The 26,497-nt window shown below is 40.0% G+C and overlaps 2 protein-coding genes across 2 annotated transcripts in view; both read right to left on the bottom strand.

The window, feature by feature from the left end:
• Window positions 1-26,497, bottom strand: part of LOC123643847 (collagen alpha-4(VI) chain-like) — a 105,694-nt gene that overhangs the window by 65,123 nt on the left and 14,074 nt on the right. Inside the window, exons 3-6 of the mRNA XM_045559690.1 lie at window positions 25,223-25,536; window positions 24,381-24,464; window positions 4,950-5,038; window positions 958-1,560 (exon numbers count right to left, since the gene is read on the bottom strand). Of these exons, the coding sequence (XP_045415646.1) occupies window positions 958-1,560; window positions 4,950-5,025 (679 nt within the window). The 5' untranslated portion in view covers window positions 5,026-5,038; window positions 24,381-24,464; window positions 25,223-25,536. The remainder of the gene's footprint in view (window positions 1-957; window positions 1,561-4,949; window positions 5,039-24,380; window positions 24,465-25,222; window positions 25,537-26,497) is intronic.
• LOC123628636 (high mobility group protein B2) lies at window positions 5,080-6,210 on the bottom strand. Its single transcript, XM_045538493.1, has one exon. The coding sequence runs from the start codon at window positions 6,108-6,110 to the stop codon at window positions 5,478-5,480; it is 633 nt and encodes a 210-aa protein (XP_045394449.1). The 5' UTR covers window positions 6,111-6,210; the 3' UTR covers window positions 5,080-5,477.

Below are 26,497 nucleotides of genomic sequence, written 5' to 3'. Positions count from 1 at the left end.
TGTAAACCTTGATGTGCTATACGAAAGTAAGGCATACAATACTTATTTGTCCAAACAAATGCAATGTTACCACCACACACCTGCTGCATCAATGGGTCAAAAGTTTTAGCACTTCCTCCAATTCACCTACCTTATGTATAAACACCAAAATAATGAGTTAATCACAAAGGCTCTATCCTCTTGTGAGTTTTGATGGAGCCCACAAACATTCTCTTTCTCTGCTCAAAGTTGTATGCTTTATTATGGAGTTTAGTGACTAACTTATAAAGAATTTTTACCAGTTTATGCCCTATCACCAATAGAAGCACAGAGTTGATGACAGATATATCATCATCACAGGTAATAACAGGTAATGCTATGAGCACCTCTGGCCAGCTAGGCACTGTACCAAGCACTTTACTTGCACAATTTTGTCCAATGCTTTCAACAACTGTGAGACAGGAATTGTTATCCTATGAAGAAAATTTAAATTCAGAGAGATAAAGTGACTTGCCTATGATGATATAGAAAGTGGAAAACTGGATTTGAACCCAGATCTTTATTTTCCCTAAATTTATCCCCTTAACCAGTACATTATACAGATATACTGGCAATAAAATAAGCAACCTTCCTGGGGGATCTACTGTCCGTTTCCTCTCTCTCCTGGCAATATGGTAAGTTAATCTAGGAACAATAATATCATTCTAGGAACAAATACATTTTCATTTAAAAAGGGACTTATACTATGTTAGTATATAGAACCAGCATAGGGCCCACAGGATTTACACAAACAGCTGATAAGTCTTTGTTCAGTGATTGGAGAGGAGCATAGAGTACAGACGCTTTAGTGAAAATTTAATTTTAAAGTAAACATGCACACGTGGATAATAAAAAGGACATTGGGAGGAATGAATAAGAGATAAAGCTTTGAGTTTCATGACTTCCAGATCAGAAATAAAAAGGGAAAATCCTTTGTACCTGGAGAGATGTGGTCAACAGATTGAGCTGCCTTTGCCAAAGTAGCACAGAGCTCACGCCGCAGCTTCCGGGCGAGACTGCCCAGCCCAGAGAAGTTGGGAATAAAGGAGGTGAAATTCTCCTGGGGACTACTGGCAATCTCCCTGAGCTGTGCCCAAACTGCATCTCTGATGCCAACGGCATAAAGCAGGACGCCTGCCCTCTTTAATGCCTCGGCAGGTCCACGGACATGGTCCTCAGCTGGGCCACTGCTGATCACCATGGCAACCTGAGGCACCCCTTGGCTTGCCCGGCTCCCTGCTGCTTCCTGGAAGTGGTGATCTAGAATGAACTGCAGGGCCAGGCCCATCTTCTTGCCCCCAGGCTTAAATTGCAGCTGCTGAATGTGTCTCAACACGTTGCCTTGGCGGTGGTAGGTGGAGAGCAGGAACTCCGAATGAGGCACGTCACTGTACTGGGCCAGACCCACACGGACGGTCTCTCTGCTGACGTTGAAGCTGTTCACTAGGATGTACAAGAAGTTCCTCACACTGCGGGCATCTTGGGGGCTGATGCTGGAGTCCACCAGAAACACGACGTCTCCCGCAGAGGCCTCCCTGCAGACTGGGAAAAAGAGGCACTTTAAGATAAAACATTACAAAACTGATGGCTACTGGCTGGAATTCCATTTCTCCCAATTCAGTGCCTTTGCACCCCACAGACCTGCCTGGGCAGCTCCCTGACGGTAGTCGTGCACACAGCCCAGGCACACCGTCAGCTTCCTTTGCCTCCTGATGCCGCCCTCTACCCGTGCTCACCCGCTCCCTCTGTTGCATTCCAACAGACATTCGACCCTTGAGTTGCATCTTCTCACCCTGGCTCTCCACTCATCCCTTGTGCTTAATGAAAGAACTCAGCTTTCTACAGTAGTGAGTGCTGTAGGTACCCACCTAGATCTGGCCGGCACACCTGTCCCCTAGCCACTTCAAGTGCTTCAGCTCACTGCTCACATCTGTGACTTTCTCCAGAAACCTGAGCTTGGCTGAAGGGAGTGGCCTGGTCTGGGGACATGTGGGAAGTTATACCACCACCACCACCCCCCTGGGTGGCCACTGTCTGATCAACATGGAGATACAAACACCTGGCCCACTTGCCTTCACTGAAACAACTCTAGGGTGCTATTTATGCTCCATCACCTCTCATGACTCAGGCCAAGGCTTGACTTTACCTATGGCCGCATTCCTACTTGGCTTCTTCCCTGACTCTATCCCACTTCTCTCATTCCCTTACAGATTTGTCCTAGAAAGCACTTTCTCAAAATAATGCTCCCAAATCCCTGTCCCCAAGTCTGCTTCCAGGGAACCTGACTAAGACATCAGTTTTCCAGCATTGACCTCTGCGCTCCCTGGCCACCACCAGCCTCTTTTAGTTTGGTCCCTGGCATTCCCATGGGTGTGGCTCATATCTGTCCTTTGGCTCCCTGAACTCAAGTGCTGTGCAGCTGCTTCTCCCCAGTCCCAGCTACAATCCCGGGAACCAGCACCTCAACAGTGGCCAGGCCCACTGGTGCCCCACCTGGGCCCATCCTGGCCTCCAGCATAGAAGGCAGCACACAAGTGGCCACAGGACTTGAGCCAATCTCTAATCCCTCTGTTTCTCAGATCCTGTCACTCCAGACTAGGGGATTGACCACATGACCTGGTCTCGTTCAACTCAAACTTTGCTTTTCTGTGACAAGAAGCACAATGTGGACTAAGCACAGTGCACGTGTGGATGGAAAGAAGAAGAGGGAATTATGCTTGATCTATTTCTCTGCAACCTCCATAATTTCTGTCCCCCCACACACACACACATACCTCCCAATTTGATTATCTGTGATGGTGGGAGGAGAACATAAATTGGTGACGAGAGGAGAAACAAAAGCAGAAACCAGCTAAAAATGGTTTTAGTTTAAAGTAGCAGAAAAGCCAAAGGATGATAATCCCACATTTGTTAAACACGTCTTGCACTTTGTTTTGTGCCAAGAGTGTTAAAATACTGACCTGCGCTGACCCTGCACTATCCTTGAAGCCTCGCCTTTCTGCCCTCTCCCTCTGAGCTGGTCTTGCTCTGTCCCTGAGCCGCATCCTCCCACCCTCTCTCCCTGCTCTCTGTTCCAGCGTCCTTGTCCAGTGTCTCCAACTTCCCACGCTCCCACTTACCACTGGACTTAACATGCCCCTCTTCCTTCCAAGTTTCTCTTTCTTTCTTCTTGTTCTTCTTTTTTTTTTTTTTTTTTTTTTTTTTTTTTTTTTTTTGGTAAATTCCCACAGAATCATGTTTTTTTATCTTGGTTTGTAATGTAACATTCATTATTGTGCTCATTTAATTGATGGCAATTTCCCCAACTAGACTCCGAGCTCCATGAGAACAGATAATCATACCTTTTGTTTGTACACCACACGACTATCTAGCAGAGAGCAGACACCCAAAATATATTTGAGGAAGGAAGAAATAGGGGAAAGGAGGGAGGGAGGAAGGGGACAGCACTTACAAAGATGGAAATCCTGAACATTAATGAAAACAAGAGAATCAAAATCTTAGTGCTAGAAATAATCCTATGAGATGATGCAATGCAATAGTATAGCTACTGAGCACTGAAATGTAGCTAGTATGACTGAGAAACTGAACTTTGCATTTTACTGGATTTTAATTTGTTTTAATTTAGATAGTCACATGTGGCTAGTGGCCACTGTATCAGACAACACAAATATAGAATAAGAAATCCAATTCAGACATCTCACAGAGAAGGAAAATAAGACCTAGAAAGGCAGAGTTGCTCATAAATTCGTTCAAAGAGCCGGAATTCACTCAGGAGTGAGGTCTCCTGACATCCAGTTCATGCCCTGAACTGCCACAGAGATTAAATTTAAAATCCATATACAGAAACCAAAGACAAAGTAAAAGTTTAAACAGAGAGGGCTGGGGGAAATTGGTATAATCCAGGGACACTAAATCCACTTGTCACTTCTGGAGTCCTGAGTCCCACCTTTGAAAAGTTTGCCTAACCTTGGTCGTAAAGCCAAGTGGAGCCTGAGCGTGGAAGAGGCAGACAGAAGGTGGACTGCAGCTCCTTTCAGTTTTACTTCCCTTTGGCCCCCCAAATGCAATCTTTCTGGGAGGACAGAATTCAGTGACAGTTCCAGGGATGGCTGACTGGTTTGTCCCCTTAACATCTCTTTCAGGAGTGATCAAATGCAGGTCTTGAAATGTTTCCTGATCTTTCCGAGCAGAAGAAACCTCACAGCTGTAGAATATTTCTGAGGCAAGTAAGTTTGTGTTCCCTCAGGTGCAACTTGAGAGATGTATTACATTTTCATACATTGTCACTTTATTAACCCCTCCACTTGTTCTTTGTAGTTTTAGAAGATGAAAAGGCTGTCACAGCTTTTGTTCACAAGTCAGGGGAGCCAGAGCCAAAAGGAAAATTGAGAGAGTTACATGTTTTTTCCCAAAAAATGACAGTCTGTGTAATTGTATTTGAATATTAAAACCTCACTATTGTCTCAGTGGGGATACAGGGTACTCAAACAATCTTCTCTTGATGAGACTTTCATCTTGAAAAGTCCCAAGAATCTATTAAATAAACTGCAAAAAAATACAGAGGTGTCACTGGCATTCTGTGAAACTATCCATCTTGCGATGACAATTACCCCTCAGAACAGCTCTTCAAAGAGAAAAGACAGAATGCATAACAGGCTCTTGTTCACAAAAGCATTTGAGAGCCTGATAACACATCAGGAGTATGGTACGTTTTAATGTCTATTTTTTTGTCATTTGGGGTTAAGCATTGAAAAGAAAATCAAATGCTGACCATTCGCTAAAAGTTTCCAGATCCTGCCTAAATTCTCCTTCAAGAAATCAATTCCCTTTTGTAATTATAAAACTCCTGTAATATTTTCTTTCAAGATCGTCACTACCACTAGGTTCCTGGCAAGATAATTGTTTTTGGCTTAAAGAATCCCATGCATTACCAATCCTTTGTGACTCGATGAAGCCAAAACTAGCTGCAAGGAAGACGATTCCCCAAAACATCTTCCAAGTCTCCATTCTAGATGTGTACCTAGAGAGAAAAAGAAATCTTGTAATTTAAAAATATACCTCTTTTTTTTTTTTAATATACATAATTTTATTACAAAATTTTTTTTAAAAAACAAAATGCAACATCCTAAAAAACCCAAAATTTACTATTGATACTAATTCCTATCAGTTTGCTGTGCTACCAATACACAAGTCAAGAAATTAAAGAAACCATTAAATATTTAGAACATTCAACAATCAGAAGCTTTAAAATCTAACTGTATGTAGTAGCCCCTCAAAAAGCTACAACCTGTATTTTTTGTAAAAGTATTTTCTCTACAAAGAATCTTATCAGCTATACAAAAAATCTGTACAGTTTTTATACTGAGCTAATATTGAGCTGCACTTGAATTCACATTCTTAGCAAAACAATTGCCTGAGCATACACACACACTCCATACGCATCATTACAGGATAGCCATTTATTCTTCATCTTCCTCCTCCTCCTCATCGTCCTCATCTTCTTCCTCCTCTTCCTCTTCTTCCTCATCTTCTGGTTCATTCTTCTTCTTTGAGCCTGTTGGCCTGCCAGGGCCCTTCTTTCCTGCTTCACTTTTGCCCTTGGCACGGTATGCAGCAATATCCTTTTCATATTTCTCCTTTAGCTTAGCTGCCTTCTGTTCATAAGGTTGTTTATCTTTGGCTGACTGTTCAGACCACATTTCACCCAATTTTTTTGCAGTATCCCCAATGGATAGGCCTGGGTGTTCACTTTTGATCTTTGGGCGATGTTCAGAGCAAAACAGGAAGAAGGCAGATGGTGGCCTTTTAGGAGCATTGGGATCCTTTTTCTTTCCTTTCTTATCACCTTTGGGAGGAACATAATTTTTCATCTCCCTGTCATAGCGAGCTTTGTCACTTTTTGCCATATCTTCAAACTTCGACTTTTCCTTTGCAGACATGGTCTTCCATCTCTCCGAACATTTCTTGGAGAATTCGGCGAAATTCACGGAGGAGTCCGGGTGCTTCTTCTTGTGCTCTTCCCGGCAGGTCTGCACGAAGAAGGCATAGGAGGACATTTTGCCCCTCGGCTTGTTGGGGTCTCCTTTGCCCATGGCTGCAGCACGGCGTCTACCTGCTCGAGCTTCTCCTCAGAGTCCCTCACAGCAGCCGCAGACCACAGCGACGCTCCCTCCCCGGGCTCCGGCGAGAACTGGTTTTCAATATACCTCTTTTAAATGGGTGCATCACATTGTATTTAATTATATCTCAACAAAGTAGATTTTCAAAGAAAACACAACTATGTCTTTCCCCAGACCAATAGAAGCTTTATAAAAATAAAGAGGGAAATGTTGCCACATGGCTTCAGTTGTACAAGGAAAATGGTCTTCCTGACCCAAATAAGGAAGAATTTTGTAAACACTCAGTGTATACCTCATACTTCACTATTTAAAGTTGTCCACATTGGCTATAAAAGGAGAAAGCATGCAGGACATGGGGTAGAACTTCCGTTTTACACATTTGGTGGATCATAAACATTTCTGGATGGTTTTGCTTATATTTTTATACAAGAGTTTGATGACCCGATAACCACTTGTGGCATACAAAAATATTCAAACATCTTGGGAGCACATCTGCCTTATAAAATCAGCCTGGCTTGAAAATATTTTACATGCTCCCAAATAGAGCAGAACATCAGACTTCCCAAAACTTGAATCCATTTCCAAGGGTGTCCATAAAAAGTATCTACTCTCAATTCCATTTCTGCTTGGAGGGACTCTTGGAGATGGACTACCTGGGTTTGAATCCAAGATCTACTACTTAACAGTGGATCTTAGGCAAATTGCTTCACTTCTCTGTGCCTCAGTTTCCCCATTTGTAAAACAGGGGCAATAATAGCACTTGCCTCATCATTTTATCAGGATTAAGAGCATTCGTTATTTTAAGACATTTTTACCTATACACATAGAAAGTACTCTTTAGCTGTTTGCTAAATAAAATAAACCTTGGTGATACAATGTGTAAAAGTTTAAAAGAATTCCCCCTAATTTGAAACTCAGAGTCAGCAGATATTTTGTTTTGTGTAATTTAATTTATATTGTTTGATTTAATTCATTCGCCTAATTTAATTTTCACTTTCAATTGATTGCTGCTTTGCAAGTTATCTGCTAATATCAACATGTTTCTCACCCCAAAACTGAGAGAGGCTCTCAGAGTAGGTCTCATTCTGCTCATTTTATTGACAGAAATGGAGAAATTGGGTTCACGAAAGTTTAAGTAGCCTACCAGGGCTACACAGCCATGCTGTCAGGACCAGCTCCTGCCCCCCGGGGGCCTGACGCCAGGCCCAGTGCCTGGCTGGACCTAAAGCACCTGCTTCAAACCCTTCAATAGAAATCTTTGAGTCCAGACTGTCACTCAACTCCTAAGGCTACTTTATGTCAAGTGAAGACCGGTGAGAAATTTACCCTATGGTAAAAATGTGAGCTCAAGCCCTAAGTACGTTTATCCACCAGTTAGGTCTTCAAAGAGCACCATTTGTGTCCAAAACACTGTATTAGGTGCTGCAGAGAATCGAATCATAAACTTTGCCTTTGTGCTTAGATAATCGAACACTGTATTTGGAGAGAGAAATTTTACATACCAGAAACAATAACAAATTTAGTAAACTTAAAGCACATTCTCTAAACAAATCAAAGAGTTTAAGAAAGAATCTCTACAATGTCTAAATCACTTTCCAGTCTTGTACCTTTAAATAGAATATTAAGTGGAAGCAATCATCACAATGCCCAGAAATGGCCGACACCTAACAACTGAGTTTCTCTTTCCAAAAATGTTAAGTATAACCATCCCACTTCCCTAAGGATACATCTCTACTGTTCATGCTCAATTTACTCCTTAAGAGGGATCCAAAGATGTTAGATAAATAAATCTATTTTATTAGTTATACCAATAGAAAATACCGGGAGAACTCTCAACTTCAAAGGAAGCCCATGGGCCTTCATTATGATTTCAGCTTGGCCATCTGCTCTGCAGACTTGAGCAAGCGATTCTACCTTTAAGGCTTCATGTGATGACTCTAGAGCAGTGGTCCCCAATCTTTATGGCACCAGGGACAGGTTTCATGGAAGACAATTTTTCCACGGATGCCGGGCAGAGGTGAAGGGGCATGATTTTGGGATGATTCAAGTGCATTACATTTATTGTGCCATCAAACCTCTCTGCTAATGATAATCTGTATTTGCAGCTGCTCCCCAGTACTAGCATCACCACCTCAGCTCCACCTCAGAGCATCAGGCGTTAGATTCTCATAAGGAGCCGCAAACCCAGATCCCTCACATGAGCAGTTTACAGTAGGGTTCACGCTCCTATGAGAGTCTAATGCTGCCACTGATCTGAAAGGAGGCGGAGCTTATGTGGTGATGCAAGCAAATGGGGAGTGGCTGTAAATACAGATGGAGCTTCACTCGCTTGCCCGCCTCTCACCCTCTGCTGTGCAGCCCAGTTCCTAACAGGCCACAGTCCAGTGCCAGTCCACAGCCCAGGCGTTAGGGACCACAGCTCCAGAGGGCTTAGTACTGATTTCAGACACCTACAGTATTGACCACTATATTACAAACATTCCTCAGGAGATTGGTCCAGTGTTTTTCCATTAAATAGATGTGATATAATTCAACTTCTCTGTTCCTCAGTTTCTACACCAATCTCCCACTAGTGCCTCCTCCAGAAGGCATATAAGTAATTCAAGAAAAGATATTTTAAGACTTTAAATATCCTATCCACCAATAAACTTTCACCCAGTGGTAAATAAGTGAATGCATGCATCTTAAAGAATAGACTGTTCTAGTGGATTAAAGACTGTATGAAAGTAAAGAGTTTGAGAGCTAGCTTGAAAGTGCCAAAGATTATCTAAAATAAATTCATGCATCATCATCATTATTATTATTGCAATAAAATATTACACTAAAATTTTTGAAATTTTGGGAGTAAAGTTAGATGAAATATAAAACTTTTAAGTAGTGTATCTACATTTTCATACTCCATTATGTCCTAATTGTTACTATTCATGTAACTAGTCATGAAATATAGGTATTTTTAGCTAATTGTAAATAAAGCAGTACAGCTCTTTATGGAAATATAGCAGGAAATTCAAAAGTTTATAAACATTTTGCATCTGTGCATGTGTGCATTGTATCAATGAAGAGTTAAATGTCTGTCAATTGGCCAGGCCCGGTGGTTCATGCCTGTAATCCTAGCACTCTGAGAGGCTGAGGTGGGTAGATCGTTTGAGCTCAGGGGTTCGAGACCAGCCTGACCAAGAGTGAGACCCCCGTCTCTACTAAAAAAATAGAAAGAAGTTATATGGACAACTAAAAATATATATAGAAAAAATTAGCCGGGCATGGTGGCGCATGTCTGTAGTCCCAGATACTTGGGAGGCTGAGGCAGCAGGATTGCTTGAGCCCAGGAGTTTGAGGTTGCTGTGAGCTAGGCTGACGCCACGGCACTCTAGCCTGGGCAACAGAGTAAGACTCTGTCTCAAAAAAAAAAAAAAAGTCTGTAGATTAAGGACATAGTAGGTACATGATATATATTATTTTGTCAAGATGTTTGTATCTGATTTAAGCTGCTAAGTGGTTTTGCATTTGAACACATGAGGCTCACTGTGGAGGCAAGAAATAAAGTCATTAACTGAAATGTAAGTAGGTAGGGGTAGCATAGAATATTGATTCTTTCTGTAAACAGCTCTAATAGTTTTGGGGTAGAAAGAGATTTCTCTTAAAGTACATTGCTCAAATAGTTAACTAACTAGAAAAATCTATTTTTTAAGATTCATTTATTCAATTAAAAAATTACTTTGCAACCACCATTGTAACGATTGATTTAGGAAGAATCATCAAGGGTTGCTAAAACTATCAGGTAAAAAAGTTTGTTGGGGAGCAAGATATTAACATGGTCTCAAAATAGCTCCTGAAAAATGACTTATAAATTAAAAAGGGCAAAAATGTACCTCTACAATGGAGAAGCTTGATGGTCATGAGTTAATAAAGTGATCAATTATACGAATAGTAATAGGATAAACCAACATCATGTACCTCCTACTGTTATGTGTGAGAAAATTCAACATCATTTATATAGTATTTCTCCCAAAAATCCATGACCTAAATCTAATAATGAGAAAACAATCATATAAACCAAGCCTTGTGGACAGTCTAAAAAAACAGCTGGCCTGTGTTCCTCAAAAATATTAATGTCATGAAAGCTAAAGGACTGACTCAAATTAAAGAAGTCCAAAGAGACATGACAAATAAAGGCAATTCATGATCATAGATTGGGAAAAAAGGTGCTATAAAGAAAATTAAGTGTGACAATAGGTAAATTTTTAATATGGACTGAATATTATATAATGATGCTATACCAATAATAATTTTCCTGGCTTTGATCATTGTGTTGCAGTCATGTAAGAGAATGTCCTTCTTATTAGGAAATGCACATTGATGCATTATGGGGAAAATGTTCAGCAAAATTATGATAATTCATAGACAGAGGAATAAAGCATTGCAGTACTCCTACAACTTTTTTATTGAGCGTTTACTGTTTGCCAGACAATATATTAATATTAGGGACTAGAAATAACAGATTAAAAGGAACAATTTCTTTTCCTCAGAGAACTTGGAATCTAGTGGAAAGGGGGATAGATAAATTGTAGTATCATGGGAAGAACAAAATAACATAGAAATCTATACAAGGTGCTGAGGAATACAGTGCATGAGCACTTCTCTCCATCTGGGTAAAGTGTTTACACAGCAGATGATGTTGGAGTTAGGACTTGAAGGTTGAATAGACATTTGCAGGTGAACAAGCGGAGAAAGGGAGTTCCAGAAAGAAGAACAGCGTGTTCAAGGGCACCAGAAAAATACTAGACACCTCAAATGGAGCCCACCCACAGCCTCAGGAGCCAAGGTTTGGAAGTGCTGGGGACTTGGTTAAGCCTTCATTGGAGGTCACACACTGGTGCTGTCCAAGCTCTTCAGGCATGATAAGTCATGGAGACCATTCATTAGCTTTCTGAAAAAGTGGGATAGAAGAGGGACCCGGGCAGAGTTCCTCAGTCTTCAACCATAAACTTCCTTAACTTCATTTATTTAGGTTATTAAGTACGAAATGTCCAATTTCTTTAAGTACTAAGTTTGACAGTTGGTATCTCTGACATTTCACTTTGACACATCTTGTTTTATTTTTACCGTGAAGGTACATCCTCAGTCTTTCAAACGCATGGTTTCATTTGTGATTATCTTTCAAATTTTTTTAGAGCAATTTTTGCAAAACCATGGAAAAATCAAAAATTTGTGTTATTTTCAAATATGAGTTCCATTGTGGAACTGCACTGCAGTGCAGACACCTTGAAATATCAATGAAGTGTTTGGGAAGGATGTGGCTAAAAATGCACAGTATGTCAATAGTTTGAGAAGTTTCGTTCTGGCTATTACTCTTGAAAATGATCCACATCGGCAACCTGAGACCATGTGATGAGCTGAAAGCTGTAGTGGAAGCAAATTCATCTCAACCTACGAGTGAATTAGCAGCAAGTTTTGACGTTACTATTCCAACAATATTGGACCATTCGAAACAAATCGGCAAGGTAAAGAAGCTGGATAGATGGGTACTGCATGAATTAAATGAGCATCAGAGGAGAAATCACCTCGAAGCTTGCCTCTCTTTGCTGTATCAACATAAGGCGAACCATTTCTACACCATATCGTTACATGTGATGAAAAATGGATTCTTTTTGACAATCACAAGCATTTGGTGCAATGGTTGGATAAAGATGAAGTGCCAAAACATAGTCCAAAACCAAATCTTTATCAAAAAAATCTAAATGGTGTCTGTTTGTTGGTCCAGTGCTGGTATTATCCACTACAGCTTCATGAAACCTGGTCAGTTGAATACAACGGATGCCTACTGCAACCAATTGGATGAAATGATGAGGATGCTTGTGATTAAGCAGCTGAGATTGGTCAACAGACAGGCCAATCCTCTGGCAAGACAACACTCGACCACATATCACACAAACAATGCTGCTCAAGCTACAGAGGCTGGACTTGGAAACTCTCTGTCAGCCACCGTATCCACCAGACTTTGCACCAACTAACTACCACTTCTTCCAGGCTTTGGACCACTTCTTGCAGGGAAAAATATTCAATTCTCAACAAGCTGTGGAAAAGACCTTTCATGATTTCATCGCCACTCACTCTCCAGCCTTCTTCGCTGCTGATATAAGCAAGCTACTGTTAAGATGGCAAAACTGTGTCAATAGCTTAGGTGCATACTTTGATTACTTGTACTCCTCCTTGTTTGAGATATAACAAACTAAACTTTTGATTTGAAATCAAACATTTTATATTTAATGACATATTATTAAATCATCAGTGCTTTATTTACCAGTTGGACTTCTCAACTATAAAATGAAAAGATTCCATCTGTAATGTTCTATGCCAGTGGCTCTTAAACTTAAGCATTGCATCAGAATCACTCAGAGGACCTGTTAAAACCCAGCTTGCTGGACCCCACTTCCAGTTTTCTAATTGAGTTTTTCTGGGGTGGGGCCTGAGAGTTTGCCTGATGAGCTGGTCTAAGGGACCACAATTTGAAAACCATTCTTCTGTGCATTTACTATGCAATGAAGGTTCCTGCTCAGGCAGGTGTCTGCTCCACCTGCCTTCAACAGCATCTCTAATTCCACATGGAGAAAACTGAGTGTCTATTATCAAGTAAGTGAGGAAAGGGAAGAGATTATCGATTTTAAAATGTTTATATACACATGACTGAGGTAAGCAGATGCTTCAAAATACTTGGATGAAATATCCAATGCAAATGTGCAAAATTAATGTAACATTTTATTCAATTTTCTTTCTGTTCATACTTTATTGTCCAAAATCCAGAGTGTTCTATCTTTTTTTTCTGGTCTTTTGAACAGAGTTATTATAAGCACTGGATTTTTGGCTTTCTTAGAAGACAGTCTTACAGTGTACCACACCTGGGCAGGAAGCTTCAGAAAGCAAACAAATGATTAAGGAACATGAACAAATTCTCCTGTATACATCACATTAGAGTCCACACAGCATGTTTGACAGAAAAAAAAAAAAAAACCTAAAGTTTAGTTTTAACCTACTGCATAAACATTAACATTTCCTTTCTGTACCCATTCGCAAATCTTACAACAGCTTGGATATATATACAACTTTGTTGTAAAACATTTGAGGGAGGCTGTGTCCAACATTTTAATGACAATTAATGTGTCAGGAAGCTCAGAAAAGAGTAACAAGATGCAGAATCTTAGAGGCTTCCTCCAGAAAGGGCTAAGGATTACAATGCCAGAGTTCAGGAAAGCTCTGTGCAAACCAAGAAGCGGTTGCTGATGGCTATGACACTCCCGTTGGCTGTGGTAATTATGAGATTGGCACACAATTAATTTGTGAGGTGTTTAAAATTTTGGAACAGAACAGAATCTCAGCTGTTGGAAGTTTTTAACTATTCTAGGCCCTCTTCATAACCTGACTTGTCTGGTTTCCCATAATGGCCAGTTCATACATCAATCATACCATTTGCTAAGAGTGGCATCAGCAAGATGGTGGACAAGAGGTATCTAATACTCGTCCCTCTTGCAGAAAGGACCAAAACAACAAATAAACAAATACATTCTGATCAGAGTGTATATCAAAGAAGAGTACTAGAGTACAGCAACGGAATAGTGGGAACCCTGTGGTGCACAGAACCTCAAGATGGCCACATAGAGAATGGAAGAAAATATCTCCCCTCCCCCACCCCATCCTCCCAGTTGGGATCAGCTCAGAACCATGGAGGACTTCTCCCTGAGGGAAAGGTAAGCAGGAGAACCCAAACAGTCTTTATCACTGCAATAGACACCTGCAGTCTTCATTACTGGAGAATCCTGCAGTCCTCACAGGTCCTGAATCTGGCTTAGGGAAGCTATCTGGAGTTCACATGGTGGCACTACTCCAGAGAAGGAGCCTATCCCTGCATGGTCTAAGCTCCTACTGTGCTGCATCATCTTAAAACCAGAATCACTGCTAGAGTGCACCCCACTCTGATGGCTGGTACCCACTGCATCCCTCCATCCCTGAGGCTCTGCTGTCATTGCACCATGTTCACACACATGGTAGTGCACCATTCCTTGGCCAAGCTGCTGCAGCTCCGTACCCTCTGGGAACAAGTTGCCTAGGAGGCACTCCATCTCCCCCATCCCAGTAGGCCAGCTGTACCTCCAGTGCCCAAACCAACCTGGTACCCTTCTCCCTAGGAATAGACCCAGGAAAGCAGCCGCAACCCCAGTGCCCAAGCCCACAAGGCACTCTGCCCTCTAAGGAACAGGTACTCTACCCTAGTGGAGAAACTACTCTTGAATCAGTAGAGCAGCTGTACCTCCACCCCAGCACCAACCAGTGTCTCAACAGCCTACCCCACCATGGATCAGAGCTTTGACCCAACGGAACAAATGGAACTCTGAAGCTTAAGGCCATGTGGTGCTCAGCCCTTCAGAGCTGGAGCCTGTCCTAGCAAAGCAACTGCACCTCCCAGTGCCTGAGCTGATATGGCACCCTACTCCCAGGAAAACAGAGCCTTGGCTGAGCTGTGCCACCCTGAGCTCTAGTTTGAACAGCTGCAGTGCCTTACCGCCCTGTATCTGGACCAGCCCTCCAGAGTCTGAGCTGCTAAGCTGCCCCACCTCCCTGGATAGTGGAGCCATTGCTGCACTGCTCCTTGCCCCCCAGAGCCCAAGCCACAGCTGTACCCTGCTATTCCTGGGTCCCTGATGCCATTGTGCCTGGCCCCATAGAGCCTGGGCCACTGCTGTGTCCCGCCACTCCAGGGTCAAGAGTCACAATTACATAGTACCCCCTCTCCTGGTGCCCAAGTTGCCAGGGTGCCTTGTTGGCTGTGGGACCCAAACTGCAGCTACGCCCTGTTCCCTGAGGCCTGAGTTTCTGAAACATCCCTTATTCCTTGAAGCTATGCCACTGCTGCACCCTTACCCCCAGGATCAGAGTCACAGCTACATTCCTGCCCCCTGGGCCCAAGCTACTGGGGAGTGCCTCAGAGTCACAGTCCTCAGCTTAGTGGGAGAGCTGTGTCTACCTGTGCTTTGGAGAGTGAACCTGTGCCCAGTCACAGGCACCACAGTAGTTTAACAAGGCACTGAGCCTAGGACCCAGCTCCATAGTCACTTCAAGCCCTTGTGCCCTGGAACACAGCACCACTGTGTCAGACCCAACACCAGTAGAGGTTCCTTCAGCTAAGTCTTCCCACTGTGGGGAAAATGAGAGCAGAAGGACCCCTAAAGCCCTTGCCACCAAGAACCCCAACAACCTACCCTATCACCACCACTGCCACAAAATCCACAAACTCCTAAGCCACTAAGGTGCTGATAGTCATCACTGACATTGATCACAGTTGAAGAAGCTGCACAGACTACACTACTATGTCCACTTAGAACCAGAGCCAATGCATCCTGCCCAGCTGACACCCTAGGACACATCTGCAGGTGAAAGTCTTTCTCTACAAAAGCCATTCTAAAATTATAAGAGGAAACTCTTCCACCAGATGTGCAAACATTAATGCAGGAACATAAGAAATGTAAAAAAGCAAGGAAGGAAACATGACACTACCAAAAGAACACAATAATTCTGCAGTAACTGACCCCAAAGAAATGGGAATTAACAAACTGCCTGTAAAAGAATTCAAAATAATGATCTTAAGGAAATTCAGTGAGATATAAAAGAATTCAGATATACACAATTCAATACAATCAAGAAAACAATTCATAATCTTAATAAGAAATTCAACAAAGAGACAGATATCATTAAAAAAGAACCAAACAGAAATATTGGAGCTGAAGAATGCAATGAATGAAATAAAAAAATATAATTGAAAGCATCAACAGCAGACTAGATCAAGCAGAAGAATCTCTCAACTTAAAGTCAGATCTTTTGAAATAACCCAGTCAGAAGGAGGATAAAAGAGAAAGAGAAGGAAAACTAGTGAAGAAACCCTACAGGACTTTTGGGACACCTTAAGTAGACAGATATATGCATTATGGTAATCCCAGAGGGAGAAGGGATGGAGAAAGACACAGAAAACTTATTTAACAAAATAATTGCTAGAGAGTTCCCAATCATTGGCAGAGATATGGACATCCAGATCCATGAAGCTCAAAGACTCCCAAACAGGTTCAACCCAAAAAGGTCCTTACTGAGGCACACTGTAATCAAAATGTCAAAAGACAAAGAAAATTTTTAAAGCAACAAGAGAAAAGCAGCAAATTACATACATGGGAATTTCCCTTAGACTATCAACAGATTTCTCAGCAGAAACCTGCAAGCCAGTAGAGAATGAGATGATATATTCAAAGTGCTGAAAGAAAAAAAAAAAAGCAGGCCAAGAAAGCTATACCTAGCAAATCTGTCCTTCAGAAATGAAGGAGAAATCAAGTCTTTCCCAGACAAGCAAAAACTGAGGGAATTCATCACCACCAGATGTGCCTTATAAGAAATGCTTAAGAGAGTGCTTCAACTGGAAATAAAGGGATGATTATTACTATCATGAAAACACATGAAAAGTACAAAACTCACTGGGAGAAGCAAATTTATAATCAAATTCAGAATACTCCTTTATTGTAATGGTGGTATATAAATCTGTCAAATATCTAGTACGAAATTAAAAGTCAAAATGGTAAAGCAAACACTATAGCTAAAATAAGTTATTAAGGAATACACAATATAAAAAGATATAAATTATAACAACAAAAAATAAACTGGAGGAGAAGGGTAAAAATCTAGAGTATTTGTATGTAACCGATGTTAAATTGTCAGCTTAAAATAGTTTATTATAAGATGTTTTATGTAAGCCCCTTGATAACCACAAGACAAAAAGACTACAGCAAATACACAAGTAAGAAAGAGAAAGGGGCCGGGTGCAGTGGCTCACGCCTGTAATCCTAGCACTCTGGGAGGCCGAGGCAGGAGGATCACTCAAGGTCACAAGTTCGAGACCAGCCTGAGCAAGAGCGAGACCCCGACTCCACTAAAAATGGAAAGAAATTATCTGGCCAACTAAAAATATATTTAGAAAAAATTGACTGGGCATGGTGGCACATGCCTGTAGTCCCAGATACTCAAGAGGCTGAAACAGTAGGATCACTTAAGCCCAGGAGTTTGAGGTTGCTGTGAGCTAGGCTGACGCCACGGCACTCTAGCCCGGACAGAGCAAGACTCTGTCTCAAAAAATAAATAAATACATAAAATATAATAAAAAATAAAAGAAAAAAAAGAAAGAGAAAGGAATCAAGCTGACCACTCGGAAAATTACCAAATCACAAATGTAGGCAACAAGAGAGGAAGAAAGGAAAAAATGATCTACAAAACAACAAGAAAACAATTAACAAAATGGTAGGAGTGAGTCCTTACCTATTGATAATAACCGTGAATATAAATGGATTCAACTCTCCAATCAAAAGACATGAAATAGCTGAACAGATTTTTTAAAAATCCAACTATATGCTGCCTACAAGAGAGGCATTTTAGCTTTAAGGACACACATAGGCTGAAAGTGAAGGGATGGCTATGCTTATATCAGAAAAAATAGACTGCAAGTCAAAAATGTTACAAGAGACAAAGGTCATTATTTAATGATAAAGAGGTCAATTCATCAAGACATAATAATGGTAAATATATCTGCACACAACATCAAACATCTAAATATATAAAGCAAATATTAATGGACACAGAGAAAAAAGTAGATAGCAATAGAATAATAGTACAGAAGGTTAATATCCTACTTTCAACCATGGATAGATCAACTAGACAGAAAATTAACAAGGAAATACTGAACTTGAACTCTAGACCAAATGGACCTAACAGACATATATAGAACTTTCCATCCAACAGCAGCAAAATATACATTCTTCTCTAGTACACATGGAACATTCTCCAGGATAGATCATATTGTTAGGCCACAAGCAAGTCTTAACAAATTCAAAAATAATTGAAATCATATCTAGTATTGTTTCCAACCACAACAGTATCAAACTAGAGATCAATAACAGAAGAAATCTTGGAAAATTCACATACATATGGGGATTAAACAACATGCTCCTGAACAACCAATAAGTCAAAGAAGAAATCAAAAATGAAATTTAAAAATATCTTGAGACAAGTGACAATGGAAACACAACATATCAAAAACTATGGGATGAAACAAGAGCAATTCTAAGAAGGAAGTGTATAGTAGCAAATGCCTGAAACAACAAAAAAAAAGATCTCATCTAAATAGCCTAAGATTATGCCTCAGAGAAGTGGGAAAGGAAGAACAAAGTAAAGCCCAAAATAGCAGAAGGAAGTAAATAATAAAGATCAGAACAGAAATAAATCAAGAAGTGAAAAACCATTTTAAAAAGTCAATAAAACCAAGAGCTGTTCCTTTAAAAAAATAAACAAAATCAACAAACCCCTAGCTAAACCAACAGAAAAGGAGAAAAGACTGAAATAAATAAAATGAGAAATATAAGTGGAGACATTACAACAGATACCTCAGAAATGAAAGAAATCATAAGGGACTATTAAGAACAATTATATGCCAAAAAATTGGATAACCTAGAGAAAATAGGTAAACCTAGAAAAATATAACCAAACAAGATTGAATCAGGAAGAAACAGAAAGTTTGAACAGATAAATAACAAATCAAGGGATTGAATAAGTAATTTAAAACATTCCTACAAAGGAAAGTCCAGGACCAGATGACTTCATGGCAAAATTCTACCAAACACTCAAAGAATTATTACCAATACCTCTTAAGCTCTATCAAAAAAATAGAGCTAGAGGGAATACTTACAAACATGAGGTCACTATCATCTTGTTACCTAAGCCAAACAAAGACTCTACAAGAAAAGAAAAGGTCAGGCCAATATCTCTGATAAACATTTGTGTTAGTCTATTTTGCGACGCTGAGGCATTTTTATTCAGAAAGGCTGCCTATAATCTAAGCAGATCAGGCCTCTCCAAAGACCTTGGGCTTACCCCTTACCCCTATTTCCTGTCACCAGAAAACACAGAAAGTGCAGGTTATGATAGCAAATAAGGACAAGACCTAATGACCATTGACAATTGTCTAATCCGGCATCACATACACAGTCCTTTATTTCCTTTATATGCTTTAAGAAGAAGATTGCTCCAGAAACTGGAGAGAAGGTATAGTGTGGTGCAGTAAAAAATTGCACAGAACTGAACTCGGGGAGGTGGGTGGGGAGGGGATGGAGGTATGACTGCATGGTGTATGCCAGGCACACTGTCTCGAGAGTGGACGCGCCTGGGGCTCTGACTCAGGGGGATGGGCGGGACACGGACAACGTATGTAACCTGAGGTTTTGTACCCCCATGAAGAGCTGAAATTAAAAAAAAAAAAAAAAAATTGCACAGAATTTGACTTTGAATTTTCTGGTTCAGTTGTCAGTCCTGCCACATTCCTGTTATGTGGTTTCTTGGAAGTTTCTTGGACTCTCTAAGCCTCAGCTCTTGTCAGCCATAAAACAGAGGCAATGATACCTTGCCACTGTCACATGGCAGTTATTGTGAGAATGGCAGGAATGAATGGGGGAGGAAGGACTTTGTAAAAAGCTATAAAATTGGTTACCATCACCTTTGTCAAGCAACAATCTACCGAAAAAAATTCCCAAAATTTAGTCCTTTCTCATTGACAGAACCAAATCTTAGCACTTTTTATTCTAAGAGAAATGCTTTGCTGGAATCAAAGAGCTAACTACATTTTTGCTTCATTATGTCTGTCAAATAACCACACTATGACAAAAGAGGTATTTTAATTGTAACAAACTTTTTACAACAGTGAGAAACTAAATCAAAGGACCCTGTGTAATGTATACACAGTAGAACACTATTCAGCCATAAAAAAAGAATGAAATCTGTCATTTGCAGCAACATGGATGGAACTAGAGGTCATTATGTTAAATTAAAAAAGCCAGGTTCAGAAAGACAAATATTGCATGTTCTCACTCATATGTGGGAGCTAAAAAAGTTGATCTCATAGAAGTAGAGAGTAGAATATAGTTACCAGAGGCTGGGAGGGTATGTGGAGGTGGGGAAGGTGATACAGAGAGGTTAGTTAACGGGTACAAACATACAGTTAGCTAGAAGTTCTAATGTTCAATAGCAGAGTAGGATTACTACTGTTAACAACAATGTATTGTATATTTCAAAATAGCTGGAAGAGAAGACTTGAAATGTTCTCAACATACAAAAATGATAATTGCTCAAAGTGGTGGATATTCTAAATACTCTTACTTGATCCTTACGCATTCTACACATGTAACAAAATATCACATGTACCCTGTAAATATGTACAAATACTATGTATCAATAAAAAAAATTTTTTAACTAGCTATGTTCTTTGAAATGAATCTGTCACTTTTATCTCCAGTATCTCAGTTTAAAATAACCAAGTGACGTTGAACTATTCTTTGTACAGTTTTTAAATATCTTAAATAGCGTATAATATTTTTTAAAACATAAATTGAAAAAAAATCCACCAAATGCAGCAACACAAATCTATCTGGCCCTCAGAAAGATAAAGATATTTCTGTATACATTGCAGGATGCATTGGCTAAACCACAAAACTTCGTGAAGGTAATATAATTACAAGACAGCATGTTTTGCCAAATTCATTGAAATTTTGCAGATTTGGAAAATGTCACTTATCCCTACCCTCTGCCTAGAAGGCTGCACACCACTCTGCAGCCTCAATACACGCGCATATGTGCAGACACACACACCTGGCAGGCTGCTCAAAGGCCAGCTCAGATGTTACCCCGTGACTCAAGCCTGATGGTAAATTGCTCCCTGTTATATTTTTCCTCTGAACCTAGTATTCTTACCTCAGTGAATAACTGGAATCTGTTAAGACTGGGTCTTCATCATTTATACTCAACACCGAGAGCAGTTCCCTTCTTTCTTCTTTCCCTTTTCCCCACCCCTCCCTTCACTTCTCCCAGTTCATGACAATTGCAGCCTTTTATTTGCACAGACCAAAAATCATGGAGTTACTTTTTTAAAGTATATGGAGTTATCATTGACCCCCTCTCTCAAACACATACCCCCTACATCCAACCGGCCAGGAAATCCTGTTGGTTCTACCTTCAAAGCTGAGTAACCAGAAAGTGAGCATCTCTCACCATTTCTACTGCCAATAATCTGGTCCACGCTAACCAACATCTCACTTGCCTGATGACTGTAATAACCTCCATGTGCCTTCCTGCTTCTAACCTTTTTCCTTGAAGTCTGTTTTCAACATACATCCAGCGAAATCCTTTTAAAATTTAAGTCACCTGTGCTCAAAGCAGGTGGCTTCTTCTTTTACTCAGAGGAAAAAGACAAAATAGGCTACAAAGCTTTATGTGATGCAGGCCCAGTCTCTCTGACTCCTCTCTCACCCTCACTCTTTACACTCAGATCACTTTGGCCTCCTGGCCTTTCTTCAAATAGGCCAGATACACTCTCTACTTAGGGTCTTTGTACTTGCTGTGTCCTCTGCCTGTAACCCTGCTCCCCATATCTCCATAACTAATTCCCTTACCTCCTTCAAGTCTTTGCTCAAGTGTCACCTTCTCAGTAAGGTCCATCGTGATTATTCTACTTAGCACAGTGACTGCCACACTAGAAAAAAACATTTATTTTCCTTGAGGCCACCGTGTTTTATTACAAAAATAGATATTTTTGTACATTTTGTGTGATATTTTATATCATTTAGATAAAATAGAATAAAAACTTCAAAAACAAAATGATCCTTTCTAATTTAATGAAAAATTTGTTATTGACTTCTATTCATTTAATCCCTGTTTTTTTAATTAAATTGTCAATATTAATTGCAACAAAAGGAACACCAACAAGTAAGATTTTCGTGAACCAACTGCAGGGTTTTCCCAGGTTTTGCTTCACGAGGCCCTGGGCTCAAAATTAGCATGAGTTAAATACAACTCACGTGGCAGTTAATGTGTTAAAACTTCTACCCACCCTCATTCTCCCAGCACACCCAATCCCCTTTATCCTGCTGTGCTTTTCCTTTTACCCTGCTCTGATCACCTAACATGCTACAATAATATTCATCATGGTTACTATTAATAATCTACTGTCAAACCCCCACCTCCAGCTAGAATATAAGTACCAAGAAGAATCCTTTTGTTTTCCATCATGTGACTCCAGTGCCTGGCTCATAGTGCTCAATATATTTGCTCAAAAAAAAAAATAGACCTCCTATTCTCAAGACAGAATGTTCTACACAAAGATTTAGAGAGCTTGAAAAGATCCATGCTTCCTAGACCATTATTTTGGTAAATGGAGGACTCAAAGCCTATTGGGTTCTCTTTTACACTTTAATTGCAATTATATTTTTAATTAATGTATTAGAAATATAATCAGAACAAACAGCATAAAACTAAACACGTGGCAGGTTTGTGGAATCAGTAAAACCAGATCATGGGCATAGTATTTGAATGGGATTTGGTTTAACAACTCAGAGAAATCAAAAATGGAGCAGCCAGTCTATGACAGCAACCAATGCCAAGGAGGCAGGGGGAGATTCGGTCAGAAAGATGAATCTTCTCGAACTCACAGTCACAAAAATTCATTTAGATAGTGAGTTGCTCAAACACAAGACTCAAGATTTGGTTGGAGTGTTTGGGCAAAATAATTTCCTGCATGATCTTTTTAAAAGGAGTCATTGTGTTTTCAGCTCAGAATACTTAAGGCCAAAATATCAGGTAGATATTACTCATCGTTTCACTTTCTTGTCTCTTTATAATGTGCCATACTTGCTGTTTCTGCAAAATGTAGACAGGGCTCCATTACTCTTGCCCATAGCAAAATATATGCCTCCATAGACATTTCAAAGCCCATCCCTGTGAGTCAAAACTACCAGATAGAATTCTGCTTTCAAAGGTCGCTTGGCAACACATTCAGGGGCTGAAATAAAAGAGGGCTCTCCTCTATTTTTTATTCCCTGAGCCTATTTCTTAGCATCTGAAGATCAATACAAAAAAGAATGATAGCTGTTTCTTCTGTGGAAACTGTGGAATAATTCTCAGTCAATATTTGATTCTTTTGTCCCACAGAAGTCATTTCTAACAGTTGTCACCATCCTATGTTTGTTCAGTGAATTTAAAAGTAGAAATAGCAGCCTCAGTCATCAATAAAATTGTACACAAAATCTAATACTAATCATTACACATGAACTTTTCTTGAAGTGCTTTATAAAAATAACCATTTTCTTGAAATTTAGGAAGTTATACACATGCTGAAGTGTTTATGAAGAAAGGTATTGATATCCCAATCTACTTAAAATGCATCAACAAAATACAATGGATTAATGGATGGATAGAGGAATGGATATGTGATATAACAATCATGCCAAAACATTCATGATAGAATCTAGATGGTGACTATACATGTATTCTCTGTGAATTCTTTTAATTTTGCTGTAGGTTTGAAATTTCTCATTAAAAATTTAAATAATTATTTAACTTATTTGTTAAAATTGCATATGTTAGTCAATGAAAAGGAAATGGTAGTCAAATTATATAAATCTTGGTAAGCTAAACAGAAGAAAACAGCTCCTACTTTTAACTTAAAATTGCCCACGTTGCCTCTTGAAATGCTCGGAGAGGAAGAGTTATTTTTTACCTGAGTTTTATGTCTCTACTCAGCCTGTTTATTCATTAATATTTACAATAGCAAATATTAAAACATTCTTCTTCCTTTGGCCTTACCATTGTAACACTAATTTCCAATTTTAAAATCTCCCAAAGCTTTGTATCAATGAAGTAATTCATGAAACATGCATCAGTCCCCATAACATAAGTTGGGCTCCCCTTTCCAAACAGATGCTAAATTCTGAGTGCATCCCAAAATATTTCATATCTTTCTGCTCAATAAATTTTCAGAGAATCACAGATCCCTTTTTATCATAGTTTTCATTTTAGGTACTTCTCTTTCTCTTATGCTAACAGATGTTCTTTTGGGTTTTTTCTCTGTGTCTTTATCCCTGCCTTGATTTCTTTCCATCTCTTTGTTAGTCAAGATCTCTCTTTCAGTCTCTCTCCTCCTCATCTGTCTGTTTTTACTCCTACAGGTCTCTGTCTCTCTCAGCCTGTGAATGAGAAAGAAGAGATGCATTTGCAAAAATAAATAGAAATAAAAAGTTCCCACCTATAAAAACTATTCCTGGGGGAAAAAATAAATAATAATATGTATCAAAAATAAGACGGATTAATGGATGGATAAAGGAAATAGAAATCTCCTCTTACCTGACAAAACCTTTAAGGCTGGTCCTTTCAATTTCTCCTTCTTGTCTTCATCCCATAAGAAGCTGTTTAAGCCTCAGGAAGTCCCTAGAGTACAAGAAGGCTTAAGGGCACAATGATACATGAGCTTTTCCAGTGTTTAATACTCTCCTAGGATCATGGAGGGGGGACCTGGGTGAGGAGTGAGGGCTGTGTTTACAGTGACGGACACATTGCCTCATGTGCCTTACTGCCATTAAATAAAAATGATCATTCACTCTGTACACACTGGCCTTAAAAATGAATACAAAAAAAAAAACAGGGAGAGAATTCTAAAAAAAATAGTAATAATAAAGTAATATAAATGAAACCAGCCTTTTTCAATTTTAATTAAAATTCCCAAGAATAAGATTTCATCATAATTATCCCTATTTCAAAGTTTTTAGTCTCCACCTGAAGTCTCTAGACTATAAATTCCTTGAGAGCAGGGCCTGGGTATCATTCATCTTTGTGTCTCTCATATCCCCTGGACATTCTGTAGCAAACAGTTACACATACTGGGCCTCAACACATCATGTACAATGGATGGATGGATGGATGTTGAAATAAATCAATGAACTGAACAATGACAAACACACCCTGGATTGATAACCTTTACCTAGGCTGGGAAACTCAAGCATCTGCAGCCATCTTGGATGCTCTAAACTAGCCCATGCCAATAAGATTAGAAATCAGGATGGACTTAAAAGAAATGCATAAGTATTCATATGTGTGTATACATGAGTTAGGGTAAGAGTTAAGCTGCTCTAACAAGAAACTTAATAACAATGTGGCTTAAAGAACAAAGAAAATTGTTTCTTTCTCACAAAGTTCAATCCAAGTGGGTAATCCAGGTCAGCAGGAGGCTTTCCTTCACACAATCCTTCAGTGACTGAGACTAATGCAGACTGGCCATATTCAGCACGTGGCATCTAAGGTTCCTGCACGTATCACCAGTGTAGCCAGGAGGAAGGATGAAAGGGCTTAGCTCAGAGATTTCCTTCTAAGCAAGTAAAGCAGAAGTTGCTCACGTTACTTCCACTCCCATTCCATCAGTCAGAGCTTGCTCACATAGGCTCACCCAGCTGCAAAGAGGGCTTGGTCCAGCTAGGCAGCCATGTGCTCAGCTCAATACGATTACCTTGGAAGAAGAGGAGAGGATGAATTAGAGGGTGAAGTGGTCAGCTACCATCACCACCACATTTTGCATGCATGTTTATCACCATTATCTCAAAATCTGAGGAACTATACTTGAAAATGCAGTGTTGTTTAGTTTCTGGCATAAGTATTCAAGGAAATGAGGTCAAATAAAGTTTCCTGAAGTAAATTGTCACTAGAAAGACAAGTCTATCATTAACTGAGTTAAATTCATGCTTCTCTCTGTTTTTTCCAGGATTATTAAATGTGACAGAAAACCTAGAGAGCCCCCTACACAGAGGATAACTTTTTAAATGATAACTAGTTCATTCTTCATCAATTGCCCCTTAATTATCCATGAGGTGGTATAACAGGGGGGAAAGTTTTATTCTGCTTAGAAATAAAGTCATTTAGCATATAGCTGAGAAGCAGTGAGTGTTTACTAATGCTCTGATTCCCCAGGGAAATAAGCTATCATGCATAAAATTCATCAGCAAAAACAGTTACGCTCAGGTGCTTAATGCCAACCAGTGCCTTCCATCTTCTGTCCCTTTCTTCTGCTCAGGAAGGCATGTTTTCCCCTCTGATTCACCCATCAAACAGCATCCTCTTCCTACTCTCTCTTGTATTCTTCCAGAGCCCTCAGGAGCAGCTTGGATCCCCAGATGACCTTAGGCTCAAGGTCTTAAACTCTCTCTAACACTGACCCTGGTTAAGTAGTAAGGTCCTTATTTCTTCTGTCGCTTCATGCATTCACTTTTCTCCATTCTCTCTCCTCCCCTTGACCTTCAAGCCAGCTTCCTGCTTCTCCTTGTGTGCTATTCTCTCACAGGGGAGAAGCTTGTTGCTTTAGTTTGGGTTCCCCCCAAAGCAGACCCTGCAATAAGAACTTGGGTGTAGATGATTTACTTGCAAAGTGATCCAAGGAAGCAAGGTAGGGAATAGGGAAAGTAAGGCCTGAAGAA

Source organism: Lemur catta, chromosome 1 (genome assembly GCF_020740605.2).
Source record: "Lemur catta isolate mLemCat1 chromosome 1, mLemCat1.pri, whole genome shotgun sequence".
Classification (NCBI taxonomy): domain Eukaryota; kingdom Metazoa; phylum Chordata; class Mammalia; order Primates; family Lemuridae; genus Lemur; species Lemur catta.
This window is presented reverse-complemented; position numbering and strand designations above follow the sequence as displayed.